General features: G+C 39.4%; 1 protein-coding gene across 1 annotated transcript in view; it reads right to left on the reverse strand.

Moving 5' to 3' along the window:
- The window catches only part of LOC148087206 (glypican-1-like), a 30,590-nt gene extending 9,336 nt beyond the window's left edge, over nucleotides 1-21,254 (reverse strand). Inside the window, exon 1 of the mRNA XM_087785389.1 lies at nucleotides 20,759-21,254. Coding sequence (XP_087641515.1) covers nucleotides 20,759-20,891 — 133 coding nt within the window. The 5' untranslated portion in view covers nucleotides 20,892-21,254. The remainder of the gene's footprint in view (nucleotides 1-20,758) is intronic.

A 21,254-nucleotide genomic window follows, 5' to 3' on the forward strand; every position in this document is an offset into this window, starting at 1 on the left:
AATCCATGCTGTAGCCAAGTGACATTTAACAATCCTGTAATAGATATGATCCCATATTATAATTCTCATTACATTATTACATTATCTTTATGCTATATTACTATGTATAATGGGGCTTCATACATAGTGATAATAATGCCCCATCTTCAATATATTATTATACATTATATTTCAGTGTATTACTCATTTTAAATAACCACATGACAGAAATATCTAGCTGGGTCTGTTTGTAATCTGCTACTTAGAATTCTGATAAATGCAACTTTTGTCGAATGTTAAAGAACATGAAGTTCAATAAGCATTGGTGATTAATAATAGCGTGATACTACTACATTAGCAACAGACACGACTTGTGAAAAACATGCCGACTATTGCTTCAAAGATCTTCCACAGATACTGGTCGGATTAGGAATTCAAAGCGCAAGTGGTTTCAAACGTCACAAGTCAAAGAGCAAAGTGATATACGATTCAGAGTTTGAGAACGGGTCAGTCAATCGAGGAGCTTCAGTCGCCATTCAATTAAATCTTTTACCAAATCTTCTGTCTGGATCTGTTTCAAGTGAAGAGACACACTTGAACTTCTGACTCCATCACATCTGTCCATCACGCACCATAATCACCTCTTTGTCTTCAGTGAGAACAGACGGATCAGTTGTTGAATCTTTCTCAAGAGTCACGAACCAGTCACACTTCCCAACATTAAATAACTTACAATAATTATTAACATTGCAGTATATAACAGATGTCACAACCAATCCAACACTGCCCAACTCCAGAGTCTTAAACAAGTCCTTTCACAACCTCCACCCTTCAAGTCATATAAGCCCGTCTTCAAATCAGTATTGTCTGCTGATATTCTTCAACATTAAAAATCTCACCTCGTAACATTCAGGTCACAAGTCACACCTACAAAAATGTCAATTCAACAAGTCTAAACTATAAGAAGTTCAATCTCCCTGACAATCAAGTCACATCTCCTAATATTCAAGTCGAAAAAAAAGTCTCACCTCCTAACATTCAAGTCACAACAAGTCTCACATCCTAACATTCAAGTCACAACAAGTCTTACCTCCTAACATTCAAGTCAAAACAAGTCTCAACTCCTAAATTTCAAGTTCCACCTGATTAAATTACAAAAATTCTGGTCAAAACAAGTTTCATTTCCAAATTCCCAGGTCACCAACAAGTGTCACCTAAATAAAGTTTTCAAATAACTTGACAGCGTCTGGAAGATTTTTCTTTTCTTTCCTTTCAAGCCTATGACTCGGGTTCCGTGACTCTCTGGTTCCTACGACCACCATAGTGGCATCTGCTGTACTTTCATTCCTCCATGTTCAGAGAAGCAGCTGGTATCTCGTCGTAAAAGCTTTAAATGACTTGAAAACTTAGGAAAACATGCAAACACACGCTGCCAGATGCTTTGAAACAATTCTCAGGAAATCTCAGATTAAGTGCTTAGGTCCTACTTTCTATGTGAAAGACCTGCAGGCTTTTATCAGATGATAGTAAAAATAGATGGAGTACAGAGAGATTTGAATTTTTGTCTAGATCTAGTCAAGGGTTGAATGTTGGGAAGAGTTATCAGTTAACAGAGACTATTTTTCTGGAATTCCTGGTAAATGCTGGCGGTTTGATGTGGATTAATATCATTTCCCTTCAAGATCTCAGCTAATCCTTCAGCACACAGCTGAGGTTCCATGAGAAGCCGCAGGCAATGACATAGCTTCTGATCTGACTAGATTATTTCTGCAAAAACGAGTTGACTTGTTGACCCACAAGACAGAACTGTGGGCCATGTGGACTTGAACATTAGTTTTACAGGAGAAGCCACTATGCAAGAAACTAGAAGGTCTCATTCTTTGAAAAAACGCTTTATTTCCTCATTCTTGAGTTTTAAAACAGTCATGTCTCTATATTCAAATCTCAAGTCTCTTAGTTGGTTTCTCATTGTACTGCCTTACCTTTAACTCACAAGTCTGACTACTACATTAAATTAAAACTCTGTTTCCAAGGCTATGATCAAGCCTTAATCCCCTGTAAATCACACACTTCTTTTAAGATTCAAGTCAAAACAAGTCTCACCATCTAACATTAAAGTCAAAACCAATCTCACTATCTAACATTCAAGTCAAAACAAGTCTCACTGTTTAATATTCAAGTCAAAACAAGTCTCACCATCCAAAATTAAGTAAAAACCAATCTCACTATCTAACATTCAAGTCCAAAAAAAGTCTCACCATCTAACGTTCAAGTCAAAAAAAGTCTCACTGTTTAATATTCAAGTCAAAACAAGTCTCACTTTTTAATATTCAAGTCAAAACAAGACAAGTCTCACCATCTAACATTCAAGTCAAAAAAAGTCTCATCATCTAACATTCAAGTCAAAACAAGTCTCACTGTTTAATATTCAAGTCAAAACAAGTCTCACCATCTAATATTCAAGTCAAAAAAAGTCTCACTGTTTAATATTCAAGTCAAAACAAGACAAGTCTCACCATCTAACATTCAAGTCAAAAAAAGTCTCACCATCTAACATTCAAGTCAAAAAAAGTCTCAATGTTTAATATTCAAGTCAAAACAAGTCTCACTGTTTAATATTCAAGTCAAAACAAGTCTCACCATCTAATATTCAAGTCAAAGCCAATCTCACTATCTAACATTCAAGTCAAAACAAGTCTCACCATCTAATATTAAAGTCAATCAAGTCTCACCATCCAACATTAAAGTCAATCAAGTCTCACCATCCAACATTAAAGTCAATCAAGTCTCACCATCCAACATTAAAGTCAATCAAGTCTCACCATCCAACATTAAAGTCAATCAAGTCTCACCATCCAACATTAAAGTCAATCAAATCTCACCATCTAATATTCAAGTCAAAACAAGTCTCACCATCTAACATTAAAGTCAATCAAGTCTCACCATCTAACATTAAAGTCAATCAAGTCTCACTATTTAATATTCAAGTCAAAACAAGTCGCACCACGTCTCATTTTACATTTCAGTTTATATAAAAATGTCTCCTCATATAACGGTCTCCTTTCATCTGAGTCACAAACAAGACTCACTTCCTAAGCCATACACTTGTTTCTTTTCCTCACATGTGGACTGAAGCCTTGGAGAATCACACAGATCTATATTTGTTTTTGGTGAATGGCAGTTCTGAGCCTTCACACACACACAACTGACGGGAACAGCATCAACTCTTGTTCAATCACAGGCTCTATTTATACCTTCACAAACAGACTCTCAGCATGCACTTCTCATGCCCTCCAAACAATCAATCCACCTTCATGACCTTAATACAGAGGAGCAGTGGCGAAGCTACAAAACATCTATTTTCTCTTCCACACGTTCGCTCTGAATGCTGATGAGTATCGATCGCGTTAATCCTGTGTAGTCAAACATTACGTTAAGCAGCGATCAAAGTCTCCCAACGACCCCAATCTTCCCTCGGACTGTGTTTCCTGAATCATGAGTGCAACAAACTTTGGCTCAGGGAGATTTACCCTGTTGCCACAGGGACCCCACAAAGACAACATTCACTGTGCTTTTAATTTTCTCATGCCCATCAAAAGTACTCTCGCAGCGGTTGTTTCCCAGCATTCCTGGTGGCAGACGCGGCATACCTGAGCCCGTCTGAACAAGTGAGCTGCCAGGCACGTGCACTGGCATCATCGCCCGCTGAGCACTTCTTTTCTGTCCCTGCTTTGTGTGCGTCTGACCACGCAGACCCATGACGCACAAACGTCTGAGTCCCACAGCAACAATACTGCAAGTATCTTGGGGTCTTGTTAGTGACAGATATGCAGATTAATGAGTGCAGTCTGGTAAAGTAGAGCAAAGCCTGGACACGCCTAGTTTCTAGGGAGGAGGAAGCCCAGGACAACTAACATGCCAGGAGAATTTTCCACTATGGAGACCACAGGGGTGAGAAAAACTCTTAATGTTAAAGGGCACCTAATGTGAAAAACTCTCCTGACTTATTCACATGTTTATGTTGAAGTCGTCCTCTTCAAAATGCAGTAGGTCATTCATCATGACGTTGCTACGTTTTTAAGTTATTACTTAATAAAGTTATCTCCCATCTGAAATCTCGCCAAACGAGATTAAGGTTTAAATTAAACATTCTGACGTCACTCTGGTGGAGGTGTCCTCCTCTAAATCGGTTAAGAACCTACATGTTAATCGTGAAACAAAATAAATATTTATGTAAACATGGTGAGAGTTAATTCTGCCTTCAGGTGTTTTTATAACGTTTACATTAAGTAGCAAACCTTATTTGAATGATTAGTTTTTAATGTAAAAAACGGGAGTTTCAGGGGTGAGTTTGAAATTTGCGAGAGTCCTTGAATGCAACTTGTGTTTTTTTGACCAATCAGAGCAGAGTGGGCGTGGTTGCTTGGACGAGACTTCATCTCAGCCATAACAACGTATTTTAAGTGGGCTGGGCTTAAGGATATTTTCTAATGTAAATGTCTTTATTAAATGAGTTTTGTGCAAAAAGAAATATACTGATGTGTATAATAGAGGTCCTAGAACAATTTAAGAGACACCTAAATCAGCACGTTAGGTGACCTTTAAAGACTTTTCCAAACAGGACAAGGTGAGAATCCCAAATATCTGAAAGAATGTCCTTAACTGGGGCCTTCCCTTTGAAAAGAGACCCCATTTCTCCTCCCATCTCTCAAAGGCTTGCCCGGCATAAAGATGCATCTTTTCCTACACAACATGTTTCTTTGCCGGTTTCTAAAAAATTGAGAATGCACTGGATACAATGTAGTACACAATGCTATATGTGGCACTGTAATGCTCTCGCAACAAACAAGAAGATGTTGGTTTTGGTCGGAAAAGGGAAAGCATCAGGGTTAAGACCTCTTTCCTTTTTTTCAAAAAGTCTGAATCAAATTACTTTGTGTGGACATATCTTCAAGACTCTTTGGGAAGGGGATGGAAAAATAAATGACCTGAGATGGCACGTGAATCAAGCAAAAGCGCCTCCCTTTTGCTTGATTCACGTGCCATCTCATCTTGACTATGATGAGTTTTCCAACTTTGTTTTGATTGATTTTGACAAACAAGAAATACTTGTATGCTATCAAACTAATTAGAAGTTAATCCCTCTCGTGTCACACCTGAAAGCAGCGCTCACTTATTATTAATTCATTTCCCTTTGAAGGCAACTCCAGTTCTTTTTCAGGAGTGAGTTGCAGTTTGACTGGCGGCAGTTTGTCCGTTAATTAGCTTGATACAAAGGTGTGTTGCGTGGCAGCTGGAGGAACTTAACCTGGCCATAACTCATCAAAACAAGCCCTTAAGAGAAAAATATGTCAACAAGAACATCAACAATGTTTATGGAATATTGGCATGACATAATCCCAAATGCCTGTATTAGCATAGAGACCATGAGAAGGGTTGCCATCCATTCTACAGAACCATACAGAATCCTTCCATGCTTCACATGCAGAGGACGTGTCCCCTATATCCATCTGGAATTATTACTCCTTTCTCAAGTATAATGGTGCTTGTCAGATAAAAAAAACTGAGGTGGGGCTAAAGCCCTACTCTTATAATAATAATAATAATAATATAATTATAATAATAATAACAAGATCTGATTTATCATCATTATTATAATCTTATAATAATAATGAGAAATCAGATCTTGTTTCAAAGACACATTTTAATTGTAATTGCAATGAAAAAGATGGGCCAGTTCTGTGTCCAAATCCCAAATCTCAAACAATGACATGTTAAGTTGCTAGTTTTTGCCTCCTCCCAAATAAACCAGGAGTTCATTAAAAGTCAGGAGAACAGATATGAAAAGGCTTTATCTCAAGGCCAGGCTAGGGTTTACTCCTTCAGAGTCCGAAATTCTTCTCCCTTCCATGTCCCTTTCCCACGGTTGTGAAGAAGAAGAAAACATATGAGAGATTATAAAATATGATAACATCATAATTTTTCCATCAGTGCTTTTCACTTGTTCTTTTTTAAGATACAATAAAAATGGGGAATAGATTTTGTTTTTGTTAGATTTCTGAAGAGTGTTAGATACAAGCAGAGAAAGAACAAGATTTCAAGCTTTAATTGCAAAGTTTCCTCAACAAATAATGAGGCAATAAAAATTAAAATATAAAAATATTTGCCAATGCTAGCACTGGTGTGCATTACCGACTGATTAATTTGCTAATGTTTGATTATAGTTAGAGCAAAAAGCTTCAGCTTGATCAACCTCAACGCAAAAGTTGAAGTTATCAGAAAGGTTACCAGACCAGGTCCTCAGTGTCAGATTAAAAAAGTGTTGTCATCCCTGCAGCTCTTAAACTTAGACTCTGCAGCTAGGAAATTGGGGCCACCAGCTGTCAAGAGTGGGAAGCCTAATCCTAAATGAAAAGAACAATAGCAGCAACGTTCTACACGATTACAGAGACGGGCACCCAGTTCCCTGGCCATGTAATATTGACTAAAGAGTAGGAAATTGTGTGTAACACACACCACCACACACACCACCTTAGTAGCCAGATCAGGATCGCAAGACATCAAATTAAGCAGATCACTACATTTTACAACACATACACACATATGTACACACGCAGAAAATAATAAAAAAATCACGTAAGTAAAGAGGTAAAGATACTCTGGGTTACTTGTACACAGGTTAGATATACACATATCTCCAACACTAATGAACAGCATGAAGAGTTCATAACATCATCAGTGCGCGCATGACTCAACATTGTGTAGTTATAACATTAAAAAGGCTCTTCTCTTCAGTGTGAGGAGGAAAATCTAATTAAAATCTTGCAGATGCTGTACGTCTAACTGATGAAAACCTCACCCTGATCTTTTTGTGAGGTCAAACAATCGAGCAGCAAGAGGAAGGAAGTCAAAGTAGAAGAGCTGAAAACACATCACGATTACAGATCTTTAATCCCTATACAAATGTCCAAACTAAAATGTTCTACCATAATGTGGCCAAAGATCAAGGTGACCAGGTACGTCAGGTGAAATGGTCATTGTAGTGCAGGTTATGTAGTAAATAAAACTTTTGATGTGAGGCTATTCCAACATCTGTCAATCACTGTTTCAGTTACCTAAAGACAAGAATTGATTAGAATAGACAAGGAACACTTGACGTGAGCCCCCTGAGAACTATCATATTAGAACTCTTAGACAACGCAAGTCATTCACTTCCTTCTCTATATTATATGTTCATATATCAAGAGCTGTTGTTGTTGGCGGGTCTGTTTCTTTGCCGATTATCTCCTCCAAAATATCTGATATAAACTCTGATTTATTATCACTCTGAAGTTTATTGAAAGCTTCTTTGTTCGCTGCACCAAGTGTTAGTAATATTCTTTACAAATCTGGGCATGTTTGGTGGTTATTTTAGTGGAGTTTTTTGCCTGTTTATTTTCTGTTATATTCTGTGTTTGCTAAAAACTCGACGGATGAAAGGTGTATGCTAATGAACAATATCAGAATATCAGACTCAGTTATTTTCGTTATGAGCATAAATGTATATAACAGTCCTCTACATGGTAATCATATCAATGGAGTGACAAAATAGTGAGAGCAAATAAGAATATTTTGTCTCACCTAATGTGTCGTCATCTCCTATCTCCTAAGTGTTCCATAATAATCATTCATGACGATTACGACAACTAGACATAGTTGTTTATGCTTTAGAATTAGTTCTGATTCATATAGGGTTCATTTTAGTTCAGTAAATTATTGAGCAAACTTTTAAAGTCACAAACATTCCCTCTTACAGCAGCAAACATGATAGCAGGAAGTCACATGATTAACCAAAACTGTCATCGTTTAGACTGTTTTCTTTAAATTGATTCACCCAAAGATTTTATTAATGTAGCCGTTGTGAGACGATGACAGAATTGCAACTTCCAGTAAAGACAGTAGACTGAAAGAACTCTCTGTCTGTGTAGGATGTTGGCCTAGCAGCTAGCCTAGCAGGGTACGCTATAAAAAAGCCTCTAAATATAGACTTGTTTAAGTTCTTCAGGAACAATTCCTCTTGTCGAGGTTTCAATACCAGATGGACCTTACGGACGAGCAGTATTCATTTCGAGTGAACTATCACTTTAAGTGAGCTTAGTCAGTGAGAACCCCAAACCAAGGAATGAAAAAGTTTCCTGTTTGGGCTTTAGTTGGCAGCAATAACCACCAAGTAGATTTGCTCTTGAGTCACTGCTGCCATGTCTTCTCCCTCCTGCAGGGATGAAAGAGAACCAGAAGTGACCTTTTTTCTATGCAAATGTATCTGACTTGACCTCTGACATCAGAAGGACAAGTCTACATTGGTGGAAATAAAAAGCAATATCCTGTGTTTTGTTGAATAAACTGCCGAGGCCACATCAAAGCTCCACGCTGGTGAGCAGTAAAAACTGTGCAGCGGTTTGAATTTATTTCATCAGTCAGACGTTTACTCACTGCTTCCTTTTCTTAATGAGCCTCTGACAATAACCCTGTCACTTACCCTGGCAAATCACTGCCAGCCAAGTGACTGACTGCAAGTGTGTTCGGCATTTAAAGGCCTGTGATTTAGTGATCCACGTGACCTTCTTCACCAAGTTTACCTTTAACTGCCTGCCAGCGGGGAGCGCTGGTGACAGGATGACACAGCAGTCAGTAGTTTTGTGGTTGTTAATGGAATGTCTGTGACCAAAATTGAACCATGCTGTACTTTTGTTGCCAAGCATCACTTATTCATCAGAGCTAGTTGCAAGTCTGCAGACATTTATCTGTAGCATCAAATCGAAGGTATTGACGTGTGTTTAATGGTTAGGTGTTAGTTGGGGAGAGACAAAGGACAACAATTGGAAACATATTTAAGACAAGACTAGTATGATGGAGGTAATTCCCTGACTTTGTCATTAACCTTGTTGTATTTGAATGCGTATATAATGTCATAGCAATTCCAAATAAGTCTTATTATTCATCCATGCTTTCATCAAGGATGACAAACCCTCCAAAAAAACTGATCAAAAAATGGACTCACTTCAGAAGATGGTAGGACGACGGTTTAAAGACAAAGTTTAGCTTGTGTCCTGACACTGAGTTGAAGCAGGATTTGATCTTCTGCTACAATTGATTAATCGTTTCTGATAATTATTACAAGAAACTTTGACACACTGTCATTATTTCACCCAAATGAAAGAATCACAGTCCAAGAGGGAGGAGAGAGAGTGTTTTCTCATCCCTCTGTTTAACCATTACCAGGCTAAATATACCCAACTACCCCCACAGTCCGACCAATGAGTGTGTGTGTGCGTGTGAACATGGCACAGCCCGCCTGTGCGATGCTATAATTCTATGTCATTTCTGCACGTTGTTAAACTAACTACTACTTACACTTCACTGGCGCTATAAAAGACGGCAGCACGTGCCAACTGGGCCGACTAGAGAAAGAGTCCCATGCTGCAGTTCTGTGCAGGTATGACGGGAACTCCTCCAGGAGTAGAGGTCGCTGAGCAATCTTTGAATGCTGGGATTAACTCTTACAGTTACAGTCGAGCTTCACAGTGTTGATTATTTAATGATGATGAGGAGTTAGTTAGGTTTTGTGTTGAGATGAAGCAAAAGTGTTAAAGATATATCACAGAAAGTGCTTTGCCAGCAAGGTCAGCACGCTAACTCTCGCCCTGCGAGCTGAGGACCTCGCAAGGATTAACAGAGCTGGATTAGCAGGAGATTAGACAACAGTGCCGTAATCCTAGCGTACAGCTGATGTAAAGAGGGTAAATAAGAGGTGGGACTGAGAGAATACGTCTATGTTTGTCAGTGTGTGTGTGCCTGCTTTTGTATGTGTGTATGTGTGTGTGTGGGTGTGGGGTGGGTGTTAATAGACTGACGCTGCTCTTTCACAGCAGGGGGCGTCAAATCTCTGATCACGTGAGCTCCACGGTTTTCAGGTCAAGTCTGCAGCGAAGAAAAAGGATGTGGCAGTGGCGTGGTGTAGGACGGGAACAAGTAAACTTGAAGATGAAACTGAGAGAGAGGCACAGGGCCCGTCGGACTGTCCAAACTGGCCTATGTTTTACACTGATTCTTTAAGCGATTTGTGACCCTGGTCTAGAAAAGAGCTCTATAAATATAGATTACTTACTTACTTACTTACACTGGGTGACTTTTTGAGTCGATGTTTATTCATTTGATCACCGATTTTTCTATTATCTTATTTATTAAAAGGTTTCTTTCTTTGTCAGTTGAATTACCAGATCTGTTGTGTTATGTCAGATGTTTGGGATTGTAAAACAAAGGTCTTAGTTGGCTTGTGCAAATATCTATACATTATAGATATACATAAGTACATATAATAAGAGATATATTCAATATGTTGTCTTCAAGTATGATGTTTTTTAACAGATTCTTGGGTTTCTTTTCACCATCACTCTCTTGACAATGAAAACAAAAGTATTAGTTGTGACAGCTCTGATTATTCGGCCCGTGTGGATTCATCAGTTTATTTTCATCGACATTTACATTCTGGGCGAGACATTATCGACCTGACCTTTTGAATCCCCTGCTCAGGTTTCAATGATCTGCCCACACGTGCAATCCATCACATGATCAGCCGCTGCTAATGAAAACTGGCAGCTCGTCTGTTTGTTTTACCTGGTTGAGGCCTCAGCTGATACACCAGACACGGACACCAGTCACTTTCAATGAGATCTGTGGCCGAGTCGCACTTGGCCCCTGTTAATCTGGCACCGCGCGGTCATGTCGTGACCTCACAATCGGGCCTGAACTGTCACCTGACAGCACGCACACATCAAGACCTGACAATGATCAAACTCAGGCAAGTATGTTTTACCCTTAAAAATACTTTTTATCAAATTTACATTTTAGAAAGAAGCCATTGACACCAGGATGGACGACTCAAAGGTTCCTAAAAATAGAAAAAATTTTGTTCAGAGGAAAAGTCAACCATGGTAATGCACAGAATGTTATCTTTGTGGGGTTATTGCTGTCAGCAATATGTCTCAAGTATTAATCTTTTTTAATTCTCTGAATAGCAGGGGTCTATCCCAAGTCCTCACTTGGATATCTCTTGGAGGAAACCAGAGCACCAGGAGGAAACAGGAAGGCGCAATCATGCAAGTTCAGAGTTGTCTCAAGACGCTGTCATATTTTGGTCGAGCCAATAGGAATGATTGATGACTCCAACATATGTACATGTTAGCATGCGTGGTCATCAATCTACCATGTTTCCCGATAGGTTAGGGATCCAAAGTTTCCACTTGAGTAGTTCTGAACATTTTACTGTGGATAATAGAGATCAGCAGCTCACAGTGGTGTTTGAGACACTCGCGACTACTGGGATGGAAACAGGAGAGCAAAGCGGCTCACGCTAATAACACCAGACCAGATAACCAGCGCGGAGACGGTTCTCTCTGGAATTATGGATCACAACAGTTCAGTGAGAGGTGAAGCGAAGTATATCAGCACCTCTGTGTTTCAGTCCCACAGTGGCTCACTCCTTCTTTTCTTTCTACGTGCTGGTTGTCAGCAATGGTTGTTTTTTCACACGCACATATGCCAACATCATTGTGTCTCTTAGTTACAAGCCACATCACAGTATATTTGTAAAACGACAAGATTATTGGAATATTTGAAAATCAGGATCAATAGAAAAATAAATAAAAAAAGGTGAAGGAAGAAGCTCCTCTACCCGTTCCTCTTTTTTACTTCTCTCTGCCTTTTTTCTTTCACTTAATGCAGCCAGAGACCTCATGAAAGATTTACTGAGCTGCTTTTACCAAAATCTTAAACCAATCTTCTCTCCACCCAAGCGCACACAGACACACACACGCACACACAAACACCTGCACACCCACGCACCCACACACACATCCACACACACACTACATTTAGAAATGTAGCTCTATCAAACCAGCCCATGTAAGAGGCGGAGAAAAGTGTATCTGCTGTAGATTGTGTGTGTTCGGTGATGTGTGTATGCCCCGTGACAGATGATGTATCTTATCAATTCTCTCCTCACATGCGTAAACGCTGCTCCACACGGGTGTTACACGGACGCTGCAGGCGGTTATCCAGATGTACGGCAGGTAAATGCTGAGAGATCCTTCACATAGATCTGTCGTCAGGCTGGCGGCACCCAAATTTAAAGCGACAATCAGGGAGAGAGGAGGCGACCACTCTCCTTCTGTCACATTCAATTGAATTTGCATTTTTTAAATCCTCAGCTGCTCTTGAGATGCTTCAGGAATATTGAAACGTGATGGATGCAATGGTGGTTTGTGCAGCTCCGCCTACAGCCAGCAGCCATGAGTAGAGGAGAACAGAATTCATAAACAGACTTATTACACACATAGAAATCTGTTTTTTCATAAAACAATTGTACTGTTTATCTTTGTCTTCAGTCTTTCTAATCCTATTTCTTTTAAATTGTAGAAATTATTGAATTATATATTTAAAACAATTTAATCTATATCTATCCAGAAGACAAAAACAACAAACAAACCAAGACTTTATTTCTGATTTAGTAAAAACAATTGGTTATAAAGTTTACAAAATATGACTTATAGAAGAATAAGTACAATAACTACATCCAAATGCCCTTAGAAATATGCCTCCACACATGAAATATTTGGGAAAAAGATGAGGATCAAATGGTTCATTAAAGGAAAGCAGGTGGAAATATTATAATATTTTGGAGAGTTCAAGACATGACAGCTCTTTTTAACCTTGGTGGATGAGCTTCACATATTTCAGCAGCTAGCCTGTCAGAGAGGAAGCAGATCCAGCCGGAACATTGACCCTTGCTCACTCTGGAGCCCCAGCCTTCAGCTAAATACTGAAACAGGTGAAAAATCTCTGGCATGTCTTGAATGTTCCAGTAGGATTTCGCTCAAGAGGACTGAAATAGATTCTTCACACATTTCCCATCAAGTTTGGTGTTAAGAGAGTGAAAGCGCTCCCTAGTCGACACGTTCAGATCGACTGGTAACCGAAGACTCGCCCAGTGTTCTAATCTGAGGTAATCTGATCTAAAACAACAAGTATCAAGTTGACCTCCGACATCTGGAACACACTTCATCTGTCACATCATTCAACATTTATAACAAACACACTCGGGCAACAGGTGCCGGCGCTGACATGTGGGAGTGGCCTGAATATTTACGTTACTGAATCTTTATTGTCCTCCCTCGACCCTTTAACAATACATCAATGAAGTTAACTAATTTTTAAAATACCAGCTTAAGCGTAGTTCTCAGTCATCTCCTGTAATGTTACTATCAGACTCAACCATTTTGCTAAAATAGATTGAAGTCTTCTACATAGCCACCTGCCAAAACCCCAAACACAAAAGGGCAGTAAGTGGACACAGTATTTATCTTTGAAATAACATTAACAAATAAATACCAACATGCATATTTAGATATTTACAATGTTGAACTATTGAGTTGATATTTTAGAAACAATTAAATTATTATTATTATTTATTCTTTTTTTTTTTTTTTACAAATTCTGAAGTTGGAAAAAGTTTATTCCTTGAATATACTTTTCACATTGTTGCCAGAATATCTGGAAGAGATTTCTGCGCTCAACTAACTATAATATATTTAGTTAGTGCTGGGTCTACCCAAAGGCCTCCTCCCAATGACAAGCTCACATGTCCAGGAGATATCCTAACAAGCTCAATAATCGATCAATCAATAAACAGAGTCTAGATCAGTGGTTCTTAACCTTGTTGGAGGTACCGAACCCCACCAGTTTCATATGTGCATTCACCGAACCCCTCTTTTGTGAAAAATAAAATATGATTTTTTTTTATATGATATGTTTCTGTATTCCCCGTCTCCTTGCAGCTTAAAGAAGTGTTCCTTTAGTTTTGCTGGTGCAAGACTAGAGTTGCTCAACTTGGCTTTGAAAATCATGCAGATAGTACGCTCACTCCCATCACATTCCGTATACATGTGAATCCATGTTGTACATATTCGTCCGACCACTTTCTTCTTTAGCCCAACATAGTTAGATGGATTAAAATATTAACAAAGAAATTGCACGACGTACTACCACAACAGTTGCACGTTGACTACTGAGCACTAAATTCCCCTCAGCACGGATTGTCCAAACAGTGAAGCATGATCATCTGCAGCCAGTGATGGACAAGCGCGGTGTGTCATCACGAATTTATAGGATAATTCGGGTGTGTCCGGACCTTCGCGGCGGAGGCTCTGCAGAACCCCTGAAACCGACTCAACAAACCCCTAGGGTTCGATCGAACCCAAGTTAAGAACCACTGGTCTAGAGTGATGGAGGAAACTACAATAAAACAAATTAGCTTCATTATTCCCTTACTCGTGAACAAGCTGAACAAACATGCTGTTAATAGATTAACTGACTTAAAATGTGTCACAATGAACAGCAGCTCGGTCCTCAGTGTCGCTTGATATTCTTGGATGGAAGCAGAATGTGAGAACGCAGATCAGAAGATTATCTCGTGCATGTGTCCGCTCAGTGTCTATTCCCCCCCTCGACCTGCGTTTCTGGGCGTCACCCGATCTCCTGGGTGTGTGCTGCGTATGGAAAATGCATGTGTGAATGAAACTAAGCATCTTCCCAGAAAAAGGTGTTGGCTTACACTGACTTTTAAACACACACACTGGGCTTGTCTCACTATTGACCAGGTGAAGGAGACAATGAAAAACGCTGGCAGGCACAGAGACGGAGTGACAGGAAAGACGACTTCTATTCAAAAGTCATGCGAGCAGACAGGGATAATAGGGAGCGAGCAATGAACATGAAAGAGAAGAAGGTGGAATTCAGAGCATCTGCTCTTCGTGTTACGCACAATTCTCCAACAAAATAACAATATCAGGATTCTGTGGGTGTGGTAAGTCGTAGTTGACATGCTACAATTTAAAAAAATATCATTTTAAATAAGTTGCAGCTTAAATGGGTTTCTAACAACATGTGTTATTTGAAGTATCAAACACTCAAGTTGAGAAATCTAAACTTTGGTTATAAATCAAGGCACATTTAAAAATCAGAGACCAGATGTAATGCTGTCGAATGATCCTCTGAAGGACCTGATGGACCCGAGACGTCCAAATCTTTTTACTCTGTTCATTCTCTCACATCTCTAAACCAACAGTTGACTTTCACCTAAATTGACCTCCAGCAGATTAACCTAGTTTTGTAAATAAACTTAAGGGACGACTAGAAATTGTTTTGTCGTGACTTGTGACGCATTTAAAACCAACTTTGAGCAACAAATTGATCAACATATCAGCTGAATACCAACTTTGCCTTCTGCAGAGTCGATGGACAAAGGAAACATGTACACTTCTTAAAATACAGCTTTTATTTCTCAAGAGAGAAACTGCAGCTACTGTGTGTTTGAGCTGTGACTCAGTGAAAGTCATTGTTCAGTAATCGTTGTTGTCCATTGACCATGGAAGAGTACAAAAGAACACAGCTGGAAGAAGTTCCATTGAGTGGGCTCAGACTTATCAAGATGAGAAACTTGGACATCAGCAGGGATATTGCCTCCTGCAGCCTCACTGATGCACTGTTTGGTGCTGTGCTGACGGAGCTGGAGGGAATGCACATCATTCGACTGGCCTTGGGCCCGAGCTGCAGGAGAGGCGGAGCCACGCGTGGCTTATGAGCCAGTCAGCTGTCAGTCCGAAATTCAGGGTTGCAAGTCACTTAACTCTTTGTTCCAACCATGAGCTCCAGCACAAGTCAGTTGCAACAAACATTCCCAATATCCAATATACATCATTATTGAGAGGCACGTTTTATTAGATATTCTATCATCTAAATGTATTTAATATTTCTTTTACATAATTTATTACATAATTTACTACATTTTTGTTACAGTTATAAGCAAAAAGTGGTGGTTGATGAAATTATTCTGTCTCTGATTTAGCTTATTTAGTGAAAATAAGCTAAACATACCTGTGTGAGTGTGAACCATTTAAAGGTTCTAACCTACAGCTGAAGCACAGCTCAAGTGTGTTAAAGTGCTCACTATATAAGAGTGAAGTAGAAAGAATGTTACCTCCATATCGAAATGACAAATGTTCACCTGTCACAGAACTATTAGAAGGTAAATTACTGTCAGACAAAAAATGCCATTTTGTCGCCTCATTGTTCACTTTGCATTACTTTATCTTCAAATGTTTTTGTAAAAAAGAAAAAGATCATCAATTTATTTTTGTATTTTGCAAATCTTTAGTCTATCTTTAGTCTGTCGTTGAATGGAAAATGTTTTCTGTGTCTTGTGATAAAATATACAAACAAAAACAAGATATTGGTACTACTGCTGTCAAGCTGGCACCAGATGTGTTGCCCTCATGTTAAGGCTCAGTCTGCTCACACCTATTCAAACACTGAGGGATTCCACCGATATTTGTCACCTTTGTGAAAAAAACTGCTCCTCTTTCTGGCTTCAGAAAATATTAATCATGTCTAGAAACATCTGGGCCATTTCCCAAAGAAGAAGCTATAGTTCAAGATGCTTAAGAATTATATCGCTATGTGGTTCAAGCACCATCTAGACACAGTTAAAGGAAGTAGATGTTTATTCATTGTTTCATCCTTTTTCTGCCACTCCTACCCAGTATCACAGGGGCCTAGAGTCTAACCCAGCTACTCAGGGAGTGACCCCAGGACACCATGGACAGTTTCCTACCTATTTATACAGTACTGATACTTCTTATTCTACAATACTCAGTACCATAATGGCATGAGACATCAACCAAAACAATAAAACAATTAAGTATGAATCTGAAAAAAAATATTGTCATACATTTAGCCTTTTGTCAGTTGTATTCCCTTTTATTGTCTTATTGTGTTTTTAAACTGCAGTAGAAAGGGTTTTCTGCTGGGTATTGACATTCTGTTTAACAGGAAATTCAGCTGACATTTATGCACACATTTTTCCACCAGTGATTTTTACTCTAATGTGTTGTTTTCTTTCAGCCTCGCCCCGTGTGTGTAGAGCATACTTCGATCATGACCAAAGGCTAAGATAAACATCAAGTGTGGTATTTCACCATGGAGTTTTTTTTATGAATAAATTCTCAATAATCAAAACTTTTTTAATGTTGTGTATGCCAGAAGTTGGAATTACATAAATAGTTGGTATTGTATGTTCTGTTGAATCTGAATGCAATATTTAGTATTGCATGAGGATATCTTCAAACGTGCCTGAATGATGAATTGATCTATTTATTATGCATCTAATAACTGCAAGTCACCATTGTTTCCTAAAATATATAGATCAAGTAAACCAATGTCCTCAACTGTGCTTGTTTACGTCTGTTGATCCTCTCATTTACAAAACTGCACCGGTGTTCGACCCACTTACGACAACCAAACATTGCTATCGTTCTACTCATCATTATGTCATTCACTATAGCTTATGTAGGCATGAATATATACATGTTTTTTGTAAACACAGGATCAAAATAATTTTTAATTTACAAATACCCTACTGACGTGACATCACACAGCGGACCAGGCAAACTCTCCTGACGTCCATTAAAGCAGCTCAATGCGATTTGAAGTCGAGCGACGCCAGTGGACTAAAGTAGTAGTGTTTAGCCCCACAGGAGACCACATTTCCCATGAGCACTCGCTAAACGTCGCAAAAGTGGCCATGTCCCGGTATGCAGCAGTTTGACACATTTTCTATTTCCAGACTTCCATTGGCTGAATGATGGATATCTATGAGGTACTGAATCAGATTGTGGATAATGAAATATGATATGCGTTATGACGGCTTTGTAAATAACAAACTTTTACTTTGCTTTTGTACTGTAATTCGCCCCTCCCCCCCATAACCAGCGTGATATGTTCACACTGTCCCAACTTTTACAGTGAAAATAAAAATCACACAAAACTCCTCAAGTCATGGTATATGAGTCATTCAACTAGTTTTAAGTTGATGTGTCATCACAAGTTATTTTAGTACAAAAATATTAAGGTACCCAACACAACCCAGAGCTGCTTTAAGGTAACAAACACAGCCTTTTTCTACCTAGTTCTAAGAGCTGTCCGCGCTCTGAGCTTACGTCCTCCTGATTCACTGTCAAACCCCCGAACGTTGGAAGCATTGTTTTTCATCTGTCAATAAAAGATGAGATTTTAATGGAGGAAAGGTTGAGCCTCTTCACGGGTGGAGCTCCATCCGAGTCTCATTCTTCCTCTCCGTGTCTTGGTGTGTCAGCTCTCCCCGCCTGTTATTGCTCTGTGTATCACTGCTTCTATTATCAGACGGCTCCTCTGACCTTCAGATCAGACATCCGCCCTCTTTTCATCGCCGTCCACCTTCACAGCGACGCGACAGCTGAAGCCTTCAAGGAAGAAACAACTCAATTTTGTAATTTTCTAGCTGCCCTTCTCTCAAGAGGCTGGGGCCCTTTAATCAGCCTTGCGGCGATAGAGGGACTCCGATGTGGTCGTCTGCTTGACGGACTGGATCTTCAGCTGATGGATTTTCTGACATGAGGATAATTAAGCGATTGATTAAATATGTGATTATTCTATTGATAAAAGAGGCAATTGCACAAGATCTATCAACACTTTTATGCTTACAATGTCTTGTCAGCAACTCTAGCCCAAGTGAGCTGTAGCATCCAGTTGGTTCTCAACTCAGGATGTATTCCAGTCTTATTATATGAGTAAATTAGTTTTTTATAGCTTAAAAGCGTTTTTGGATGCCTTTTAAACATAAACTTTCATTCAACAAATGTAACTTAATATCAGGAATAATGTGCCTTGAGTAGAGGAGCTGCTGCAATGGCTCATGCCTGATGGTGACTCTAACAAAAACGAAGTAACTACAGTAAGCAAGTCAGTAATTTATATTTATAGAGCGCTTTTTTTCTTTTTTCTTGTGACTCTATTGGAAAGTTATTTTTTATTGTTTCCTCAACCAAATAATAGTAAAACATAAGTCCTACAACTTCAAACAATTTCAGCACCACAATGTGCCTCTATGAACTTTTAAAAACATTTTAAATTCACATTGTCAAGATAATAAACAAAGAAACAAATCTAAAAGCTCTGAAATCAAAAGTCCTTAACTATGTCAACAGTGTCTAATATTTTAATGATCTTGCTGTGAATGAAAAAGTCAGACGCTAACAAATACCGAAGCAAGAATGGATTTGCACTTACCCTGGGATTCAAACCCACAACCTCATACACCATTATCATTCTTGTTATGAAAGGAGCTAACCAGCTGCTCTATGATGTCACTAAATATAGTATATACATTAATTTTTTGTTTTTTGGTGTGACTTGTTTTACTTTATTTACCAAGCAGAGCTAATACTTAGGCTATCAAAAGAAGGGAACACACATAGAGTGGATTTCAAAGGCAAAGACAAGGCTAATATTGTCCTCAAATGTAGGTTAGCAGCCCCAACCAGACTCATTTATTCAGCCTAAAATGCCAGCGCAGCATTTGAGGCTGGCACCTGGCGCCCGTAGCAGGGCTAGACGGTGAAAAATGCCCCATTAGTGTACAGCTGCTCTTTGCTATATTAAATACAAAAGGCCATATCTTTATCTGGATATCCGGTAGGAAACAACAATAAAGGTCCTAAAATAGATCCTAATATCTTCAATAGACTCCGCCTGCAGACAATAAAAGAGTTATTTTCTTACAAAGCTGCGGGGAAATATTGGAAATGCTTCAGGGAAAGCGAGACTCAGCTGATATATTAACTTGCTGGTAACAACTAGCTGTTGTGTGGAAGCTTAATATAACAAGATTTGATGTGATGCAACATAACTTCCAAACAAAAGAGGAGGTGTGTTGTGTCATAGCTTCAGTATAACAATCGTTCCTCTGTCTCTTGGACATATATTAAAACTTTGATTAACAGGTCAACATTCACACCGTTAGCATACCATGTTAGAACGCATGTGGTGATGTAATGGCTTCACAAATAACTTCTCGAACACCATTCCTCTTCATGCTCTTATTTTCAAATCCATAAACCTCATTGGTCTGCACTCATTATAGGTCCTACCCTCTCTTTCTACATGTCCAAAGTACATGTCCCCCTAACTTTGTCTCTAACCTTCTCCATATGTACCACTCATATACTCATCTCTGATTTAGTCATTCCCAATGGAATTTTCAGAATCTCCATCTCTGACCCTTCCAGCCCGCCTTCACTCTCTTCTTCACCTCTTTTCATCTATGTCCGTCACTCCTGATGATTGATCCAATACTTAACTTGAACTAGATAGTTTCCACACCATCACTCATCCTCCTCCTGTGATCTATATCGCTTCTTCTGTTATTATTTTATAGTTTTTATTGAAGCACAGTTGGAACTCAGATGCACCTGCGTGAAGAATGAGAGTAATAATGTAATGCAATTAGGAAACAAGTTTGCGTTTAACATCAAGACTTGTTTGTGGAAGCTCATTATTGTTTACATGTGAAGATAAGACCCAACAGTTTATACATAAATCAAAGACATGGATCAAGATTAAACAAGCCCACTTGCCCTGAACCGTATCGTTACACCCTAATTGGAGAGAAAGGAGACAAAATATGGCATTTTCTAGTTTAATAAGGCGTGACTTTAATGTATGAACTGTGCAAGGCAGTGGAACAGCTTGAGATAACAAGAGCGCACCTGTCCAGGACGAAACACTCTTGACACAAAAGTGGAAAACACACAAAACAAACAATCAAAACACAGCACAAGTGTAGATACGAATGTGCTGCAGAACTCACCCGAGATCTCTGCCTGCGGTACGCCGGCGAGAGTAAACCCTTTCCCGGTGTAGAACTGCCGCAGGTCGGCGCAGCCTCGCTCCGCTCCAGCTGTCAGACCCACCAGGGCGCACACAAGCACCAGGACCCGCATCTTCAGAAGTCCAGTCCTTCTTATCACCGGGAGAATAGAAGAGTCAAAAATGACAGGGGAGGATATGAAATAGTTCCTCGGGCGGGGAGAGCAGGCTCAGCTGGAGAGGAGCTGCGACATGCGGCTCTGAGCGGCAGGTAGTCCCGGTCTCCTCCCTGGAGCTGCTGGATTCAAAAGAAAATTCTATTTAAAAAAAAAAAAGGCGATATATTAAAGCAAGTGTTCCTGAAAGATTCGCGCAAGCCGGCTGTGTTCTTCAGAAACAATTGAGTAGGAAAGCCCGTTGCAAATTGAAAGTGCGTGAACGTCGAGGGGGTTCCAGACTGGAGGCGCAGTCCCTCAGCCTTCCACACAATGAGGAGC

The sequence above is a fragment of the Callionymus lyra genome, chromosome 2 (genome assembly GCF_982586985.1).
Source record: "Callionymus lyra chromosome 2, fCalLyr1.hap1.1, whole genome shotgun sequence".
Taxonomy (NCBI): Eukaryota; Metazoa; Chordata; class Actinopteri; order Syngnathiformes; family Callionymidae; genus Callionymus; species Callionymus lyra.